The sequence below is a fragment of the Corythoichthys intestinalis genome, chromosome 12, assembly GCF_030265065.1.
Source record: "Corythoichthys intestinalis isolate RoL2023-P3 chromosome 12, ASM3026506v1, whole genome shotgun sequence".
Classification (NCBI taxonomy): domain Eukaryota; kingdom Metazoa; phylum Chordata; class Actinopteri; order Syngnathiformes; family Syngnathidae; genus Corythoichthys; species Corythoichthys intestinalis.
Window position 1 is genome coordinate 24,105,184 of NC_080406.1, and position 18,580 is coordinate 24,123,763.

The 18,580-nt window shown below is 41.2% G+C and overlaps 1 protein-coding gene across 1 annotated transcript; it reads right to left on the reverse strand.

The window, feature by feature from the left end:
* Positions 1-2,619: 2,619 nt before the first annotated feature.
* Positions 2,620-18,150, reverse strand: cfap210 (cilia and flagella associated protein 210). The gene is made up of 9 exons (XM_057851729.1): positions 17,976-18,150; positions 14,081-14,280; positions 13,797-13,970; positions 13,510-13,715; positions 13,291-13,447; positions 13,075-13,214; positions 3,705-3,894; positions 3,443-3,607; positions 2,620-3,367 (listed from the first exon to the last, which is right to left on the reverse strand). Exons 1-9 carry the CDS (start codon positions 18,148-18,150, stop codon positions 3,017-3,019), a joined length of 1,758 nt encoding a protein of 585 aa, XP_057707712.1. The 3' UTR covers positions 2,620-3,016.
* Between the last annotated feature and the right edge of the window lie 430 nt (positions 18,151-18,580).

The window sequence follows — 18,580 nt, forward strand, 5'->3', positions numbered from 1 at the left end:
TTTAGCACAAGCGCAATAATAGTACATTAATTGATCACTGTGAGCCCTCAATGTTCAAATGGATTGTTCATATAGAATCAAAAGATCTCTGTAAAGTGTCTTTTTTCTTTTTTTTTTTTTTATAATGTCCTGTTCAGCTGCTAGACACGGCGAATGGAGAAAAATTTTAATGTGTCACATACAGTGCCCTCCATAATTATTGGCACCCCGGGTTAAGATGTGTTCTTAAACTTTTTTTTTTCAAAATAATATGGGACCTTAATGGAAAAAAGAGAAAAATCCAACCTTCAATACAAGTTCATTCAGTGGGGAAAAAATCCCACATAAAGAAATAATTATTTGACATCAAATAATGTGTGTCACAATTATTAGCACCCCTGGTGTTAATACTTTGTACAACCCCCTTTTGCCAACAAAACAAGGTCTGGGGACTGAGATGGCTATGGGAGGAGCTTGATTTTGTGTCTGGTGAACCATTTCTGTGTAGATTTGGCCATATTTTTAGGGTCATTGTCTTGCTGAAAGACCCAGTGACGACCCACCTTCAGCTTTCGGGCAGAGGGCAACAGATTTTGATCTAAAATGTCCTGTTATCTCAAAGGATTCATGATGCCATGCACCCTAACAAGGTTCCCATGGCCTTTGGAAGCGAAACAGCCCCACAGCATCACTGACCCACCCCCATACTTCACAGTGGGTATGAGGTGCTTTTCAGCATGCGCATCTTTCGTGGCACGCCAGGCCCACTTAGAGTGTTTGTTACCAAAAAGCTCAATCTTGGTCTCATCTGACCACACTGTCCCAGGCTTCAACTGGGGTCTGGCGTGCCACAAAAGACGCGCATGCTGAAAAGCACCTCATACCCACTGTGAAGTATGGGGGTGGGTCAGTGATGCTGTGGGGCTGTTTCACTTCCAAAGGCCATGGGAACCTTGTTAGGGTGCATGGCATCATGAATGCTTTGAAATACCAGGACATTTTAAATCAAAATCGGTTGCCCTCTGCCCGAAAGCTGAAGATGGGTCGTCAGTGGGTCTTTCAGCAAGACAATGACCCTAAACATATGGCCAAATCTACACAGAGATGGTTCACCAGACACAAAATCAAGCTCCTCCCATGGCCATCTCAGTCCCCAGACCTTGTTTTGTTGGCAAAAAGGGGTTGTACAAAGTAGTAATACCAGGGGTGCTAATAATTGTGACACATATTATTTGATGTCAAATAATTATTTCTTTATGTGGGATTTTTTCCCCACTGAATAAATGCACTTGTATTGAAGGTTGGATTGTTATTTTTTTTCCATTAATGTCCCATATTTGAATTTTTTTTTAAAAATTATTAGAAGCTAAAAAATACATCTTAACCAGGGGTGCCAATAATTATGGAGGGCTCTGTAGGAATATGACATACTTCTATTGTGATCATTCAACGTACCTTATTTATTCGGAGAAAACAGCGAACAAGAAGGTTTGGGAGGAACAAAAGAAAAGGAGAGACCGAAAAAGCACAACAAATACATTGAATGCCTAAACTAACTATGAATATGGTGCTATTGTTAGCTAGTTGTATTTCTGATTGACACGATGTTGGGGCCTGATAACCAAAGAAAGGGGGGAAGGGGGAGCTGAGAGTTAAGTGATTGAGAGGGGTAGAGTGTACACAAATCAGCCATGTGGTTTAGAACCCAGTATTTGTGTGAATCCCTTGTGCGTGTGAGTATGGCGGCATCCTATTCTGTGCTGTCTCATCACTAATCCTGACACCGAGGTTTTCTACTTGATTGTGTCTAATTTCACCTAGTCATGCGTGAATCCCATCTGACGTGTGATAGTCCCACAGATGAGTGCAGATGTTGCGTGGGTGCCGCCACATGGCCATGGCCCTTCCCCAGCCAATTGGTGAGCCAGCGCAGCCCAGGAAAGGAGTGCTTTAAAGTACGCTATAACGTGTTGTTAAAATACTTGTCATATTTGAATGGCTAAAAACAAAAAAATACAAGCAAAAATGGCTTTCTGGAGCCAATCAAAGGCCAGTGTTGTCAATAATAGCGTTGGAGTATAACAGAGTTATTTTTGTCAGTAGTGAGCATTGAGCATCTAGTTTTCCCATGTCTGCAACGCTGTTACCGTCACTGAGGATGTGAAGGCGTGCGTTCCTACAGTTTCGTTGAATGACGCGATAGACACAAAAGCGGAGCAGGAGGGGGGTTATGACGCCATTGCAAACGCGATTCTTGGTGGCTCGAAGCTTTAGCATAGCATTCGCGTAAATGCTAGCGAGCGTCATCTTAAACTCGGGATTTTTTTTTGTTATTATACTACACATAGTTCATGGCATTCAGGTGGGTACAATTAAATGAAAATAATGCAGTGTTTTCCATTTGAGTATGCATTATCATCACCAAGTGGGCGTTTTTCTTGTAGGTGCTACAATATAATAGGGTTTGTATTTTATTACCAAAAATAGTCATTTGCCCAAAAACTTTTCTTGAATGATGTATCCACAAACCTTGTGACTTTTTTTTTTTTTTTTTTTTTAATCAGAAACACTAGAGCAGAGATAGGAGAGGGAAGAGATTCAGAGCCTCACCTACATATTGAAAAATATATATTACAGGTGTGACGGGTCACGGTTCACTACGTACCTTGGTACTGGTACTGGGGTCAAGGTTCGGTGCGGGTTCAGTATAACAGGAAAAACAAGGCGTTTTTTCTTGCAAATTTGAAAGGTAAAATTTGTATACTGTTACACTCTGATACAGGTGAAATTTTAACAAATGTAAAAAGTGTGACCACCTTTGGGGGGGAATGAAAAAGACAGTTCAATCTGTTAATGTAAACATATTTGATGTGACACATAGAATGGATCATGTAATGACGTGTAGAACATGAAAAGTAACTACTGTGCCGAGTAACTAATTACTCTTACATTGAGGTAACTGAGTTACTAACTCAAATTACTTTTTGCGAGAAGTAATTTGTAACAAATTTTTTAAAGTAATATTAAGAACACTTGTCTATGACCATATAAACCCAAGCCTTTTCTTTGCTTTTTCAATATCCACAACCTCATGGATGTTCTTGATGTCCTGCGTAGTATTAGATACATAGTTGGGCATTTCGGCACCGCTGCTGTCTTGAACAAGGTAGCGAGGTTTTGCCCCAGTGAAGCTGGGGCCCCCTGCGCCCCCCTCCTTCACAGCCTTGTAGAGTGGAATCACGCTGCGCTCGGCGGCAGCTGCCGCTTGGACCACGTCCCTCGAATACTGCTGGAACCCAAGCTCTTCTTCAACGAGCAGCGCCATGTTCTTTGCTTGAAACTCGTTTTCTGCTTGCCTAATTTGATGCTGCCTGGCTTGTTTTGCCACCTGCATTGAACAGACAATAGTCAAGTATCAAATACTAAAAGTAAGCTTCTTTTGGCTCTGCTTCATGTGAATTACCATTTGACTTGCATTGAAGTCCTGTAACTTCTGAAGCTCCTGCCGTATGCTTTGGGTCTTTCTTTGCTGTTCCTCACAAAATATTCGGTCATCTTCTTTCTTTGCCTGAAGAGCTTCCCTTTCTTTCTCCTTTCTCATAATTTCATTGCGCTCCCTTTCTTGGATCTGGGGGAACATAACTAGTGTGACAAGGGTGGTTTTCTGAAGCAACTCCTTGAGAAATGCATTTATTTTTTTTTTTCAACTCTGACACTTTTGTTACCACGTGTTCTCTGTGAGCTGCAATTGATTTGATCATTTCCGCTCTCTTCTGTTCCTCCTCCCATTGATGCTGTATTCTCTGTGCATCCAGCTCTGAGACAGCCTTGCTGACGGTTTGCTGCTTCTCCTCCTGCTCTTGCTGAGCCCGGATAAGCTTATCCATGATCTTCTCTCTGCGATACTGGACCTCTCTTTAAAAAAAATGGCAATGACTATAAGGTCTGGATGGCATTTTCCTCAAGTCCAATTAGATGGCATCTCTCCAGATCACGAGAGCCAAACAAGACCAAGACTGACAAAGCCAAGCCAACGAAAACCATTGTTTTTAAGTTGCAGTCGTTGGCAAAGCGGTGAAAGTATAACAACAAGAATTAAGGTGGGGTTTTTTGCTGTATTACTGGCTACTACAGCACTTCTCTTTATTGTACATTGATAAAGTTGAAGAATAGCAGATCAGTGCTGGTCTTGACTAATCTGGACAGAAAATCCCAGGTCCAGCCAGTCAAGAACATGCCAAAATATCCTACCTGTTTGAAACATCCTACCAGAGGCAAATTTGACACTTAACGTACAACAGTGCGCTTTCAGCTTCATTTGTTTATATGTATATAGGAAGAAAGTAGAAAATGCTTAAATGTAGTCCAGTAATATCAAATAAGGGTGGTTTCAATACACAATGTGACTTAACAGTCAGTCCATCTATCATCTACCGCTTAGTCCGGGGTCGGGTCGCGGAGGCAGCAGCAGCTTTAGCAGAGAAGCCCAGACTTCCCTCTCCCCAGTCAATTCAACCAGCTCCTCCGGCGGGATCCCAAGGTGTTCCCAGGCCAGCTGAGAGACAGTCTCCCCAGCATGAAGTGGGTCATCCCCAAGGCCTCTCGCTGGTGGGACATTCCCAGAAAACCTCTTCAGGGAGGCATCTGAACCAGATGCCCGAGCCACCTCAACTGGCTCCTCTCAACGCGGAGGAGTAACTGCTTGACACCAGGTCCCTCCCGGATGACCTAGATTCTCACCCTATCATTAAGGGAGAGCCTGGACACCCTGCGGCGGAAACTCATTTTGGCCGCTTGTAACCGGAATCTCGTCCTTTTAGTCACGACCCACAGCTCGTGACAATGTTGAGGGTAGGAACGTAGATCGACTGGTAAATCAAGAGCTTCGCCTTTGGGCTTAGCTCCTTCGCCACTACGGACCGGTGCAGAGTCCGCATCACTGCAAATGCTACACCGAGCCGCCTGTCGATCTTCCGCTCCCTCCTACCCTCATTTTCAACAAGACCCGAAAATACTTTAACTCCTGCACTTGAGGCAGGATCTCATCCCCGACCCGGAGAGGGCACGGCACCCTTTTCCGACTGAGGACCATGGCGTCTGATTTGAATGTGCTGATCTTCATCCCAACAGGTTCACACTCGGCTGCGAACCACTCCAAAGAGAGTTGGAGGTCACGGCTTGATGAAGGCAACAGCACCACATCATCTGCAAAAAGCAGAGATGCAATGCTGAAGCCACCAGACCTTCAACGCTTCGGCTGCGCCTAGAAATTCTGCCCACAAAAATTATGAATAGAATCGGTGATAAAGGGCGGCCTTGACTGAGTCCAACCCTCACTGGTATGGGGCGCCGTTTGTAAAGGAGCACATGCTGAAAATTTCGACAACATTTTCTCATATTTAGCGCCACACAGTGTTTAAAATGTGGTGTGAAATTTTTTGTCACTTTTTTTTTTGCACATTTACAACATTATTTAAAAATAAATATTTAAGTTGCTAAACAATCAGTATTGTACCTGAATGTTGAAATCCAGAACTAAATGTTTATTTATATCTTAAATGTAAATATTAAATTCATATCCTAAATATTAAATTTATATTCTAAATTTATATGTTAAATCCAAACTTTATATTTATATATTAAATCTAAATGTTAAATTTATATCCTAAATTTATATGTTAAATCCAAACTTTACATTTATATATTAAATCTAAATTTTAAATCTAAATCTTAAATTATATATTAAATTTAATATTTTAAATCTAAATCTTAAATTATATCCTAAATGTAATTATTAAATTTATATACTAAATGCTAAATCTAAATGTTAAATCTGGAAAAGGGTGAAACTAAATATTTAGCTTAATATGCAAATTCACACGACTGGACACCGGAAGTAACAAAATAAAAGCTTGGAGCAGCTCAGACTGTTTGTTCACGTTGCTTGAAAATGAATAAAGCCTACTGAACGGTGGCGGTCGCCTCTTGGACATGAGTCATTGTGATAATAACAATATCTAGGTTAAATACACATTTAGGAGAAACTATTTAAAGAGTATTTTGTGCTTTTCGTGTCACTTTTACGTCCATGAGCCCAGTAAAGTTACTAAGAATAGCCACCAGGGGTCTCTGTTGGACTGGACCGTAGCTCAAGGTTGACCTTTCTCACTTCATTCATTCATTCATTTCTACTGCAAAAATCCCGCGTTTCTGACAGTCGGCGAAGGTGGGCTGAAAGAAAATATGTCGGGCGAGTCAAGTTTAGCAGAGACTATCGGCCAAGCCATTCTCACAGCAATCGGTCTTTGTCAGGTGACGTAACGCTGTCAAAAGCCGCAGTGCATTGTGGGTTGAATCGCCATTTTGAGTGTACACTTATTGTAAACAACTGAGCAGTGAGAATCGTCTTTGCTTTCATCACTGTCTTTGATAAATGGGACACTCGTGTTGTTTGAAAGGCTGCCATACTAAATCACACGGCAAAAATGGCAGCAAATTGACCACGACGTATGATTTTTTCGTTTTCCCTCTTGGAAAAGAGGTTATAGACAGCAGGTTGAGGAACTAATGAAGCGGCGTCGGATGGTCTGGGTCGCAGCAGTGAGACTGAAGGGCATCACTTTCAACACCATATCTCCCTTCCGGCGTGTTTGCTCTCGGCATTTTCATAAAGGCAAGTCAGTTTTTTTCAAAGTATTGATACTGAATATGCTGTTTTTTTTCTTTCTAAAGTCGCTATTTTCTCATTGGCTAACCTTAGCTAGCTAGGCTCACTTGTAAACTACAGGCAAAGAGGGAGGGCAGTTGAAATGGGTTAATCTGTACGTGATAAATCAGTGTTTAATTTATTCAGTTATTGTTTATAAAAACATTATAGAGTGAATGATTTAAAATATAAAGGTAAACAGCAAAGATGCACAGAAATATTTATCAATGCGCGAGATTTCCTTTTGTGATCTGAGAGATCTGATGGGATGGCAGCATGTCTGATTAAGTGTTTACGACAGTGAAATGCCATGGAAATATCCAATCTTACCTAGCTTTCTAAATAAAACCTGTGATTGCAGGTGAACCAGCTTATGAAATGATGGAGACTGACCCAGACTGGGCACCATCCCTACATCTGGGACACACATCTGTTACACCAGTGGTCTCCAAACTATTCCACATAGGGCCGCAGTGGGTGCAGGATTTCACTCCAACAAATCAAGACCACACCTTTTCACCAATCTGGTGTTTTATATGTTTAATTAGTTGATTGCAGTCAGGTGCTGCTTGTTTTAGTACAAACCACATTGGTTAAAAGGTCTATGCTTGATCGGTATGAACAAAAACCAGGACCCACAGCGGCCCTCGAGGACTGGTTTGGAGACCCCTGTGTTACACCGACAAACACTGCACGCTTTGCAAGACGAATGTGAGCAGCTACGGAAAGAGACACTGCAAGCACCAGAGATGGGGGTCCAGCAGGATGCAAACATTGAAGAGCTGCAGACTAAGGAGGGACCATCTGAGCCTGGTGAAATAAACAGTCACTAACAGAATGAGGAAGGGACACCTGACGCTGGAGAAGAAAGTGGTCAGCTACAGACTGAAGAGGGGACACATGAAGCTGGAGAAGAAGGTGATCAGCTAATCACAGAGGATGAGACGCACAACACCAATCACGATGTGACACAGACTGTGATTATTGACCGTTTTGAAATTTTCACAGAAAACCCATCAAATCTGAAAGCACGTGCCCAAATGTTTTCCAGCTACAGTGGGGAGAACAAGTATTTGATACACTGCCAATGGGAAAACTCATTGGCAGTGTATCAAATACTTGTTCTCCCCACTGTACAAGCACCACCACACTATGAAGTATTTAATATGTATTACACCCAAGGGAGCCATTTGTTTCATATCAAAAGGCTGGGGAGGGCATACAAGTGACAAACATAAAACCCTGAACAGTGATTTTTTTTTTTTTGTGATAATTTGTTGCCTGGGGACATTGTCTTGGCTGACAGAGGTTTTGACATACAAGAATGTGTGGGCATGTAGTGTTCAGATGTCAAACTCCCAGCATTTACAAAAGGCCGCTGTCAGCACATTTGAGAATCCATGTTGAAAGGGTCATCGGAAATGTTTGTCAGAAGTATAATATCTTAACAGGAACCATACCCATAAACATGATTCTTCCATGTGAAGGTGAAGAAGCTACAATGTTGGATAAGGTCACTTTCTGCTGTGCCCTGATAAGCCATTGCCCAACAGTAGTATAGTACAATTTTCTTTTCGTAGTGTTTGTACAAGCAGTTTTTTTTATACGTTTGTAGATGACTTAAACCTGTTTAATAAAGTATGTCAGTGACAATTTTGAAGTCTTGACTCCTTGCTACTCTTAGGTACGTAAAACGTGTTGGTTTTGATGATGAAAAGTACTTTTTTTTTTTTTTTTACTAATTCAAACAATTTTGTGGAGATAAACACTGAATAGGAAATACAATGTTTGCTAACAAAACGAGATGTTTGACAGGTTTACTTTTTTTGGATTTAAAATTCTCAATCAAAACAGCAGCAGCAGCACAATGGTAAACAGAAAATAGCAATACAAGGAAATATAAAACGTGCATATGAAGAAAAATAACACTAGTTGTAGAATAACGTGTTCAAGTAAATTTGTCCCACTTCACATGATAAGTCCTGCATTGAGAGAATTGCACATCTTTGCATGGCAATGTCAACACTGAAACAATATATTGTGCAATATACATGAATTTGCATGTCATTATGACAGTTCCTTCACCTGTTTTAGTCATGTGATGTTTAAGATGATATTCAAGGTACAATTCAAGTTCAAGGATGTTCAAGTAAGAGCTGTATCATGTTTCTGAGAGTAGCAACGAGTGACGACTGTGTTGTCGCAGTCCTGCGGTCGAAATGCGAAGATCCTGCACCGAGCCATTCGTTAAATGTCCGTGAGCTTCGAGAGATTTATAGGTAAGCGCTGATACCGTAAACGAGGGACTTTTTTTATATCCAGGGATGAAGTTGGAGGCAGTAACGTGGCGTCGGAGCTACTCCTGTTCTGGTTTGTTTACATCCGTGATACACTCAAAATGGCGCATGGGGGCGTGTCCGCTAGTTTGGGCACGTGACTGACAAAGACCGATACAAAATTTTCCCACAGCTACAGCGTCGGCGACAGCGGCTTCCACTTCACGATCCACTTCGGTAACTTAAGTGTATTGTGACTGTTGGCTGATAGTCTCTGCTAAACTTGACTTGACCGACATATTTTCTTTCAGCCCACCTTCGCCGACTGTGAGAAACGCGGGATTTTTGCAGTAGAAATGAATGAATGAATGAAGTGAGAAAGGTCAACCTTGAGCTACGGTCCAGTCCAACAGAGACCCCTGGTGGCTATTCTTAGTAACTTTACTGGGCTCATGGACGTAAAAGTGACACGAAAAGCACAAAATACTCTTTAAATAGTTTCTCCTAAATGTGTATTTAACCTAGATATTGTTATTATCACAATGACTCATGTCCAAGAGGCGACCGCCACCGTTCAGTAGGCTTTATTCATTTTCAAGCAACGTGAACAAACAGTCTGAGCTGCTCCAAGCTTTTATTTTGTTACTTCCGGTGTCCAGTCGTGTGAATTTGCATATTAAGCTAAATATTTAGTTTCACCCTTTTCCAGATTTAACATTTAGATTTAGCATTTAGTATATAAATTTAATAATTACATTTAGGATATAATTTAAGATTTAGATTTAAAATATTAAATTTAATATATAATTTAAGATTTAGATTTAAAATTTAGATTTAATATATAAATGTAAAGTTTGGATTTAACATATAAATTTAACATTTAGATTTAATATATAAATATAAAGTTTGGATTTAACATATAAATTTAGAATATAAATTTAATATTTAGGATATGAATTTAATATTTACATTTAAGATATAAATAAACATTTAGTTCTGGATTTCAACATTCAGGTACAATACTGATTGTTTAGCAACTTAAATATTTATTTTTAAATAATGTTGTAAATGTGCAAAAAAAAAAAGTGACAAAAAATTTCTCACCACATTTTAAACACTGTGTGGCGCTAAATATGAGAAAATGTTGTCGAAATTTTCAGCATGTGCTCCTTTACAAACGGCGCCCCATACACTGGGAACGAATTCGACTTACTGCCGGCAATGCGGACCAAACTCTGACACCGGTCGTACAGGGACCGAACAGCCATTACCACGGGGCTCAGTACCCTGTACTCCCGGAGCACCCCCTACAGGACTTCCCAAGGCACACGGTCGAACGCCTTCTCCAAATCGACAAAACACATGTAGACTGGTTGGGTGAACTCCCATGCACCCTCGAAGACCCTGCCAAGGGAGTAGAGCTGGTCCACTGCTCCATGGCCCGGACTGCTCTTCCTGAATCAGATTCGACTCACCGACGGACTCTCCTCTCCAGCACCCCTGAATAGACTTTACGGGGGAGGCTGAGGAGTGTGATCCCTCTACAATCTGAACACACCCTCCGATCCCCCGTCTTCAAAAGGGGGACCCCCACCATTGTTGTTAATAATGGCGGTATTTATTTCAGTAGTGAGTAATCTAATTAATTTCCCATCTTTGTAACGCCTTTACCGTTGCTGAGGATGTGAAGGGGCGTGTTACTACAATTTGGTGGAATGAAGCGCGAGTTGTCTGATTTTGTCACACACCAGCTGCCTGCCTGGAGAGAACAGAACAGGAGTTGGGAGGAGTAAAGGAGGTGGTGACACCGTTGCAAACGCGATGATGATTGACTACGCCTCCTTCACTGCACACTCTGGCAACACAAGACCGCGATAATGGCGACGGACCATGGAATTTCAAAGGTAGCGTTCTCAAAATTGAATTGTATTTAATATTGTTACTTAATGGAATATTTAAGGATGCTGTTCTCCTTATTTTGCAGTTGGCAGTTTCAGAGATTTGCACTGGTTAAAAGTCAGTTTACTTTTGTGTTTTTTAACAGACTAATGTATTTGATCCAAATAAACACCGAATGTTCTAAAATACTGTATATAGTGTTTTTATTCTTTAATCAGTTAATATGAACATTTTTGTTAAAGATGTTATAGAATGTATAATGTGATCACGGGTAGATGAAAAGTAACATCAGTTACTTTGCTGTGTTACTAACTACTCTTACAATAAGGTAACAGAGTTACTACCTCAATTACTTTTTGGTAGAAGTAATTTGTTACTAATTACTTTTTAAAGTAAGTTTACTAACACTGGTGACTTTATGTGATCAACAGCTCAACACAATGCTTTAAAGCTAATACAATAAAACAACGCTTAAAAGCTATGACAGGAAAACACGCGAAAAGCATTTTGAGGCAATGAAAAGGCAAAATAAGATATGATAAAAATGAAAAATCAGGCATGTAAACCTGCCACCTTTCGTCGAAATTTTGCCGTTTTGAAATCAAAATGGGTCATTCTTCTGAATCACGTAGATCCAAGGAGAAAAAAATGGGGCGGGGGGGGGGGGGTTCTGTCAACGAGCGGGTGAAACTGTTAACTTTAAAACCGTAGTCCATGCTCAAAACTACACTCTAGTCCAGGGGTCCCCATCTGCCGGGCCGCGGAAATAATAATTTAATAACAACCGCATTCTGGCCAAATTAACCCTGTGCCCCTGCTTAACACACCAATATCCCTGTCTACTCTAGATATAATACTACGGGATAGATTAGAATGTCGTCATAGAAATCCACTGATTGGACTGCTCGCAGTACATCTTTTTTGTGTATATAATAAATCTATGTGCGCTTGTCCTAATAACGTATTACTAGGCCGCGGGCGCAGTACATTTGTTCCCGGAAATAATTACGAGCGAAGATGACTGGAAAACAGACGTCTTTGGAGATATTTTTACGGCAAAAAGGGCACCTGACGAGCCTACAACCTCGAAGACCCACGAACGGCGAAGGAGTGGATTCGTGACCCGTTTGTGAATAAACCGAGTGATTCGAGCATGTCTGTGCAACAGGAGGATTAACTTGTAGATATCGCAAATGACGGCGACCTTATTAAACGTACAGTACATTTGAGACAACAACTCTACCGAGGTTCTGGATTAAAGTCATTCCGGAATATCCTGACATCGCTAAAAGAGCTTTGAAAACCTTGCTGCAATTTCCAACATCGTATCTTTGAGTACCTTGAGAGGTAGAAAAGCACTACACAAGTATAACACCATTTGAACCATTTGTGAAGCGGGCTTCTTAATTAATGCTTAACAACAAGGCGAAGCCGTTAATGGTGAGAGCGGTGTGCAGTTTTTGTGTGCAGCTAACATGGCAGGATGTATCTGTGGAGAACTTTTCTACAAGTCCTTCGATGATCAAATGTAAGTTAATATTCCTTTCAAGAAAGTTTGTGTAGTGTTTACTTTGGAATCGCTGCATTTGCGCATTTTGCGGCTATGTTTAACGTAACGCGCATGCGCAGAACCACATCGTTGCAATTTTTGATGGGTTGCAAAATTTGTCAGAACACTGGTCCGTGGTGAAAAAAGGTTGGGGGCCCCTGCTCTAGTCCGATGACCTAGACCTATCACCGCCACTCTTTTCGCGTGACAACAAATGACTGACAATAGTGAGAGACGGGAGTACAGCTGTTCTCTGCTTAATGCAAATGGGACATACTGTATATTTAGATTTTGTATAATTTGCTACTTAATACGTCTTATATGTTCTGATTTCAGGATGAGAGATTTAGACTTGTATATGTTAAATTATTATGTACTGTGTTTAATTCAAGATGTCTCTGGTTGCACTATGAAATGCACTTTTCTGCGCATGCCGTGTATCCATGTTACTTTGTCACCTTTTTCACCCCTAACCAGTTTGCATGGCTGAAACTGGTCAGTACTCCAGTCTTTTAACCAATGTGGCATTGGTAGGACGTCTGGCGGGGGTAGAAGGAATTCCAGAACACCGGTCTTAGAATTAAGATTCACCTTGATCATGACTCTCGGATCAACATGATGTAATCTATACTACTGCCGAACAAGAGAAGTTCTGCTCGTGTTACCTGAGCAACTCCTTCTCTCTATCTCTTCTTAACTTCACCATTTTCTCTTTTGCAGAAAGGAACAGTTTCCTTTGGACCTCCTCCGCCTCCTGTTTTTTTGCATCTGCAGCCTTAGAAATATCTCTCTGAGTGAGATGCTCCTATGAAAAGTGTTCGCATCAAAGATGGACAAATATACATAATTGGTTAGAACTTTGCAGTCAATAGCCTACCCACCAGCTGGGCTTGCATGAAATGGTTCTTCTGCTTAGCTTGCATCTCCTCTTCCATTTTTTGCTCCCATTGATGGAGGTCTTGACACCGTTGGATTTCCTCGCCTTCCCTCTTTGTTTCATGCCTTTGTTGTTCCTTCTGCAGCTGATTTTCTTTTATCCTACATGACATGGGTCACATTATTTAGTGTATTTCTTAGCTGGACTTTCCATCTTCACCTACTGCTTCTGCAGATCTTCTGCGAAAGCCTTGCACTGCTGTTTTTTCTGTTGAGCTCGCTCCTGCTCCTTTTTGAGCGCTTCATCCTCCCTAGCTTTCAACATCTGCACGTATTCCTTGTCCAGGTCTTTGGAGGCGCTCGTTTTCCTTTGCTTTAGCTCTATCTGAGCCTCCCTTTCCTTCAGAACCTCTGTCAGCAAGAGTCCACGCTACGAGAAGAAAGAAACAGGCATTCACACTAAATTATACTTGTGCGAACCACTTTGGGACTGAATTTCAGTTCAACTGACATGCAGTCCTTTGACTCGTTCTGTCTCATAGTACAGCTGTTTCTTTGCCTTTTCGATGGCATCCTTCCTCTTTTCTTCCCGATATTGGGCCTCCTCCATATCGATCTGTTTCCTTTTTTCCTCATCCATCTGGTCCCGGATTTTCTTAGCCTCTAGTTTCTTCTGTCTTTGACGCTGAAAAAAAAAAGACATGGTGGTCTTGCCACACGACAACAGAAAAAGCCAGACGTGCAGAGTACATGGATGTGGAAGGGCCCCAAAATGACTTAATTCAGTCCACTTACGGCGAGTGTATCAGGCCAAAGTTTGGCCATCTCTTTGGATTTAAGGTGCAGGGCTTGCTTCTGCCTCGCAACCTCCATCATCCTCTCCTTCTCTTTATCAACATGATTGATTTTATCCTGAATCCTTAGCCAGTCAGCCTTGGTTAAGACGGTGATTTGCCGTAGATCTGGAAGCTGGATTGTATTAAAGGTGGTGTCAACTGGAAAGACAGAATTAACATCAAATTAGCAAAGGTGAATATGCATCAAATTGCTGTACTGCATTCATCATAGTAATGTAAATGATAAAGAACAAGATCCCGGATACAAGCGGCCGAGATGAGTTTCCTTCGCAGGGTGTCCGGGCTCTCCCTTAGAGATAGGGTGAGAAGCTCGGTCATCCGGGAGGGACTCGGCGTTGAGCCGCTACTCCTCCGCGTTGAGAGGAGCCAGCTGAGGTGGCTTGGGCATCTGGTTCGGATGCCTCCTGCACGCTTCTCCGGAGAGGTGTTCCGGGCATGTCCCACCGGCGGGAGGCCCCAGGGACGACCCAGGACACGCTGGAGAGACTATGTCTCTCGGCTGGCCTGGGAACGCCTTGGGATCCCGCTGGAGGAGCTGGTTGAAGTGGCTGGGGAGAGGGAAGTCTGGGCTTCCCTGTTAAAGCTACTGCCCCCGCGACCCGACCCCGGAGCAAGCGGAAGATAATGGATGGATGGATGGATAAAGCAATACAAGGTATCTTTTCAGTTTTGGTCGATTTTAGCGACACCAATGGACAAAAGTGGTAGTGTTTTGCCTTAAAGTGCGTACGACAGGAGAAAAAAAGTCTTAAATAGGATTATTATGTGAATTAGAATCATACTTTGAGACGATTCGACTATATACAACAATTTAGCAAAGCGCAGATGACGAGAAATTAGTCTTTTAATCTGATGGTTAGCCACGTCAATAATAACACAATTCTCATGGTGCTTAAACCCAAAAAATCAGTCACATCAAAGCGCCAGCAGAGGGAGACAAAAAACACAAGTAACAAGTGGCCATGACACTGTGCTGTCATTTTAATCTGTTTGAGCAGGGCATGTGCGATAATTGCGTCAAATATTTTAACGTGATTAATTAAAAAATAATAATTACCACCCGTTAACGCGATAATTTTGACAGCCCTAATTAAAACCCCTCTTAATGTTTTCGTTTTAATAAAATGTGTAAAATTTTCAATCAAAAAAATAAACTAGTAGCTCGTCATTGTTGATGTCAATAATTACACAATTCTCATGGTGCTTAAACCCATAAAATCAGTCGCTCCAAAGCGCCAGCAGAGAGAGACAAAAAACACAAGTAACAAGTGGCTATGACACTGTGCTGTCATTTTAATCTGTTTGAGCGGGGCATGTGCGTTAATTACGTCAAATATTTTAACGTGATGAATTAAAAAATTAATTACCGCCTGTTGACTCGATAATTTTGACAGCCCTACTAGCAAGCCATACTGACTTATATTTAATGGCCCTACATGTGGCAGAAAAAAATCATAAGGAAGGAAGGTAAGGAAATCCAAGTAATAAAAATAATATAATTTCACAACATACACATGGCTGCAACAGTTGCATCCACGACTAATGTCAATTTTGTAATATGTGTTTGGCCTCCGTGACTTGCCTTGACACAAGCAATGACAGGCTTTATATACCGTTGATACAGCAAGCGAGCATTAATTAGGTTTGTGATTGTTCATATAGTATATGTTATGTCATTCATGTAGCTGCTAACATATAATCTAAATAGTAGTTATCCTAGAAATCTATGCTATTCCATGTGGGGGACAAAGATTACCCAGTTTATCCTATTTTGAAACCCCAAGACAACCCCTCAAACTTCTGGATAGGCGATATTGATGTAATTACAAACTCACCACTTTTACCGGATCCTCTCCGTCGTCCATGTTGAACTAGGGATGACATGTTGTTTTTTGTTGTTGTTGTTTTCCCCCCAGTATACTACTAATAATAATTTCTTCTGTCAATTTAACATCCTTAATTAGATCAACTTGTGCTAACTTCGTCATCCCAGCTGAACCTGAATTTGTGTTGCTCTGTATCCGAGCAACACATTTCAGTAGTTCCGCCATTTGACTCAAGAGGGTGCTGTTGATAAACGTAAAATTTCATTGGGCAAAGCGTGATCTGAGCTTATTCGATTTTCTTTCACCGTCATTATTATTATTAGAAGTACAGTAGTAGTAATGTTGTTATAATGTGTGTTGTTTTTGTTTATCAAGTAGCATGAAAGAAAATTGATGGTAAGTAATTTTATGTAGAACGTTGCTGTATTAATAGAAACTGAACTGACTGGTTCAGTCATTGGCAGTTGATAGAAAATATCTATTAGGTCGATGTATTTATATTACAGCACTACTCAAACTTTTTATATTTTTTTGTTTTTACACCAAGTCTCACACCAACGCGCTCATAAAAATGAAACAGACGTTTTATTCATAAATACTCACTCTCTTTATCGGGCAGCAACTCTTTATAGGGCAGTCATTGAACTAATTGGCTATCATTGCTCTCCAGCCATGTGGCATGGCAAAAAAAATGCCACATGCCCAAAAATATTTTGCCACATGGCAAAAAAAAATGCCGGATGGCAAAACATTTTTGCCACATGGCAAAAAAAAATCCACATGGCAAAAAAAATTTCCACATGGCAAATAAAATGCCAAATGGCAGAAAATTTTTTGCCACATGGCAAAAAAAAAGCCACATGCCCAAAAATATTTTGCCACATGGCAAAAAAAAAATGCCAAATGCACAAAAATATTTTGCCACATGGCAAAAAAAATGCCAGATGGCAAAACATTTTGCCACATGGCAAAAAAAAAAAAAAAATTCCACATGCTCAAAAATATTTTTCCACATGGCAAAAAAAATCCCACATGGCAAAAAAAAAATCCCACATGGCAAACAAAATGCCACATGGCAAAAAAAAAAAGCCACATGCCCAAAAATATTTTGCCACATGGCAAAAAAAATGCCAGATGGCAAAACAATTTTGCCACATGGCAAAAAAAAATGCCGGATGGCAAAACATTTTTGCCACATGGCAAAAAAAAATCCACATGGCAAAAAAAATTTCCACATGGCAAATAAAATGCCAAATGGCAGAAAATTTTTTGCCACATGGCAAAAAAAAAAGCCACATGCCCAAAAATATTTTGCCACATGGCAAAAAAAAATGCCAAATGCACAAAAATATTTTGCCACATGGCAAAAAAAATGCCAGATGGCAAAACATTTTGCCACATGGCAAAAAAAAAAAAATTCCACATGCTCAAAAATATTTTTCCACATGGCAAAAAAAATCCCACATGGCAAAAAAAAAATCCCACATGGCAAACAAAATGCCACATGGCAAAAAAAAAAAGCCACATGCCCAAAAATATTTTGCCACATGGCAAAAAAAATGCCAGATGGCAAAACATTTTTGCCACATGGCAAAAAAATGCCACATGGCAAAAGAAAAATGCCACATGGCAAATACCACTTTTGGTTCTCGCTGTCTCTCTATCATTGACTGTGCGAAACGTCAAATCTATTTTGATCCCGAGTCCGGTCAAATGGATTGCAGTTACAGCTGGGCCTTGCAGTTTAAATGAATTGGACGTGGATCGTTGTCAGTGGCAGGCAATCAAATAAATAATGTGGGGAAAAAAACTTTTGTGTTTAGTATTGGTGGGCATAACCAGAGTGTACTATTTATTTTATTTTTTTAATTAACAGTTTATGAATTTATTGTATAATTCCTACCAACGCGCATTCCATGGAGGAAACAGAACCGAGGGGCCTGAGGTTGGACGGGTCAATCACTGGGCCAAAAGTTGCTGAGGTAGTGAAACTACTGAATGGCAAACCGGGCTGGTGTTTCCTTTCTTTAAGAAAGGCGACCAGAGGGTGTGTTCCAACAATAGCGGGATCATACTCCTCAGCCTCCCGGGGAAAGTCTCCGCCAGGGTACTGAAACGGATGTTCCGGTCGATAGTTGAAGCTCAGATCGAGGAGGAACAATGTGGTTTTTGTCCTGGCCATGGAACCACGGAACAGCTATTTACCCTCATGAGGGTGCTCAAGGGGCCATTGGAGTTTGCCAATTCAGTTCACATGTGTTTTGTGGATTTGGAGAAGGTTTATGACTGTGTCCACAGGGGGACCCTGTAGGGGATACTCTGAGAGTATGGGGTGGATGACCCCCTGCCATTCAGTCCCTGTACCATAGGAGCATGAGTCTGGTCCGTGTGGCTGGCAACAAGTTTGATCTGTTCCCGCTAAGGGTTGGACTCCTCCAAGGCTGCCTTTCGTCAACGGTTTATTTGTGACTTTCATGGACATTTCCAGGGGCAGCCGTGTGGTGGAGTGGGTCTGGTTCGGTCGTGGGAGGATCTCATTATGCTTTTTGCAGATGATGTGGTCCTCTTGGCTATATTGCACAGTGACCTCCAGCTCTCGCTGGGGAGGTTCA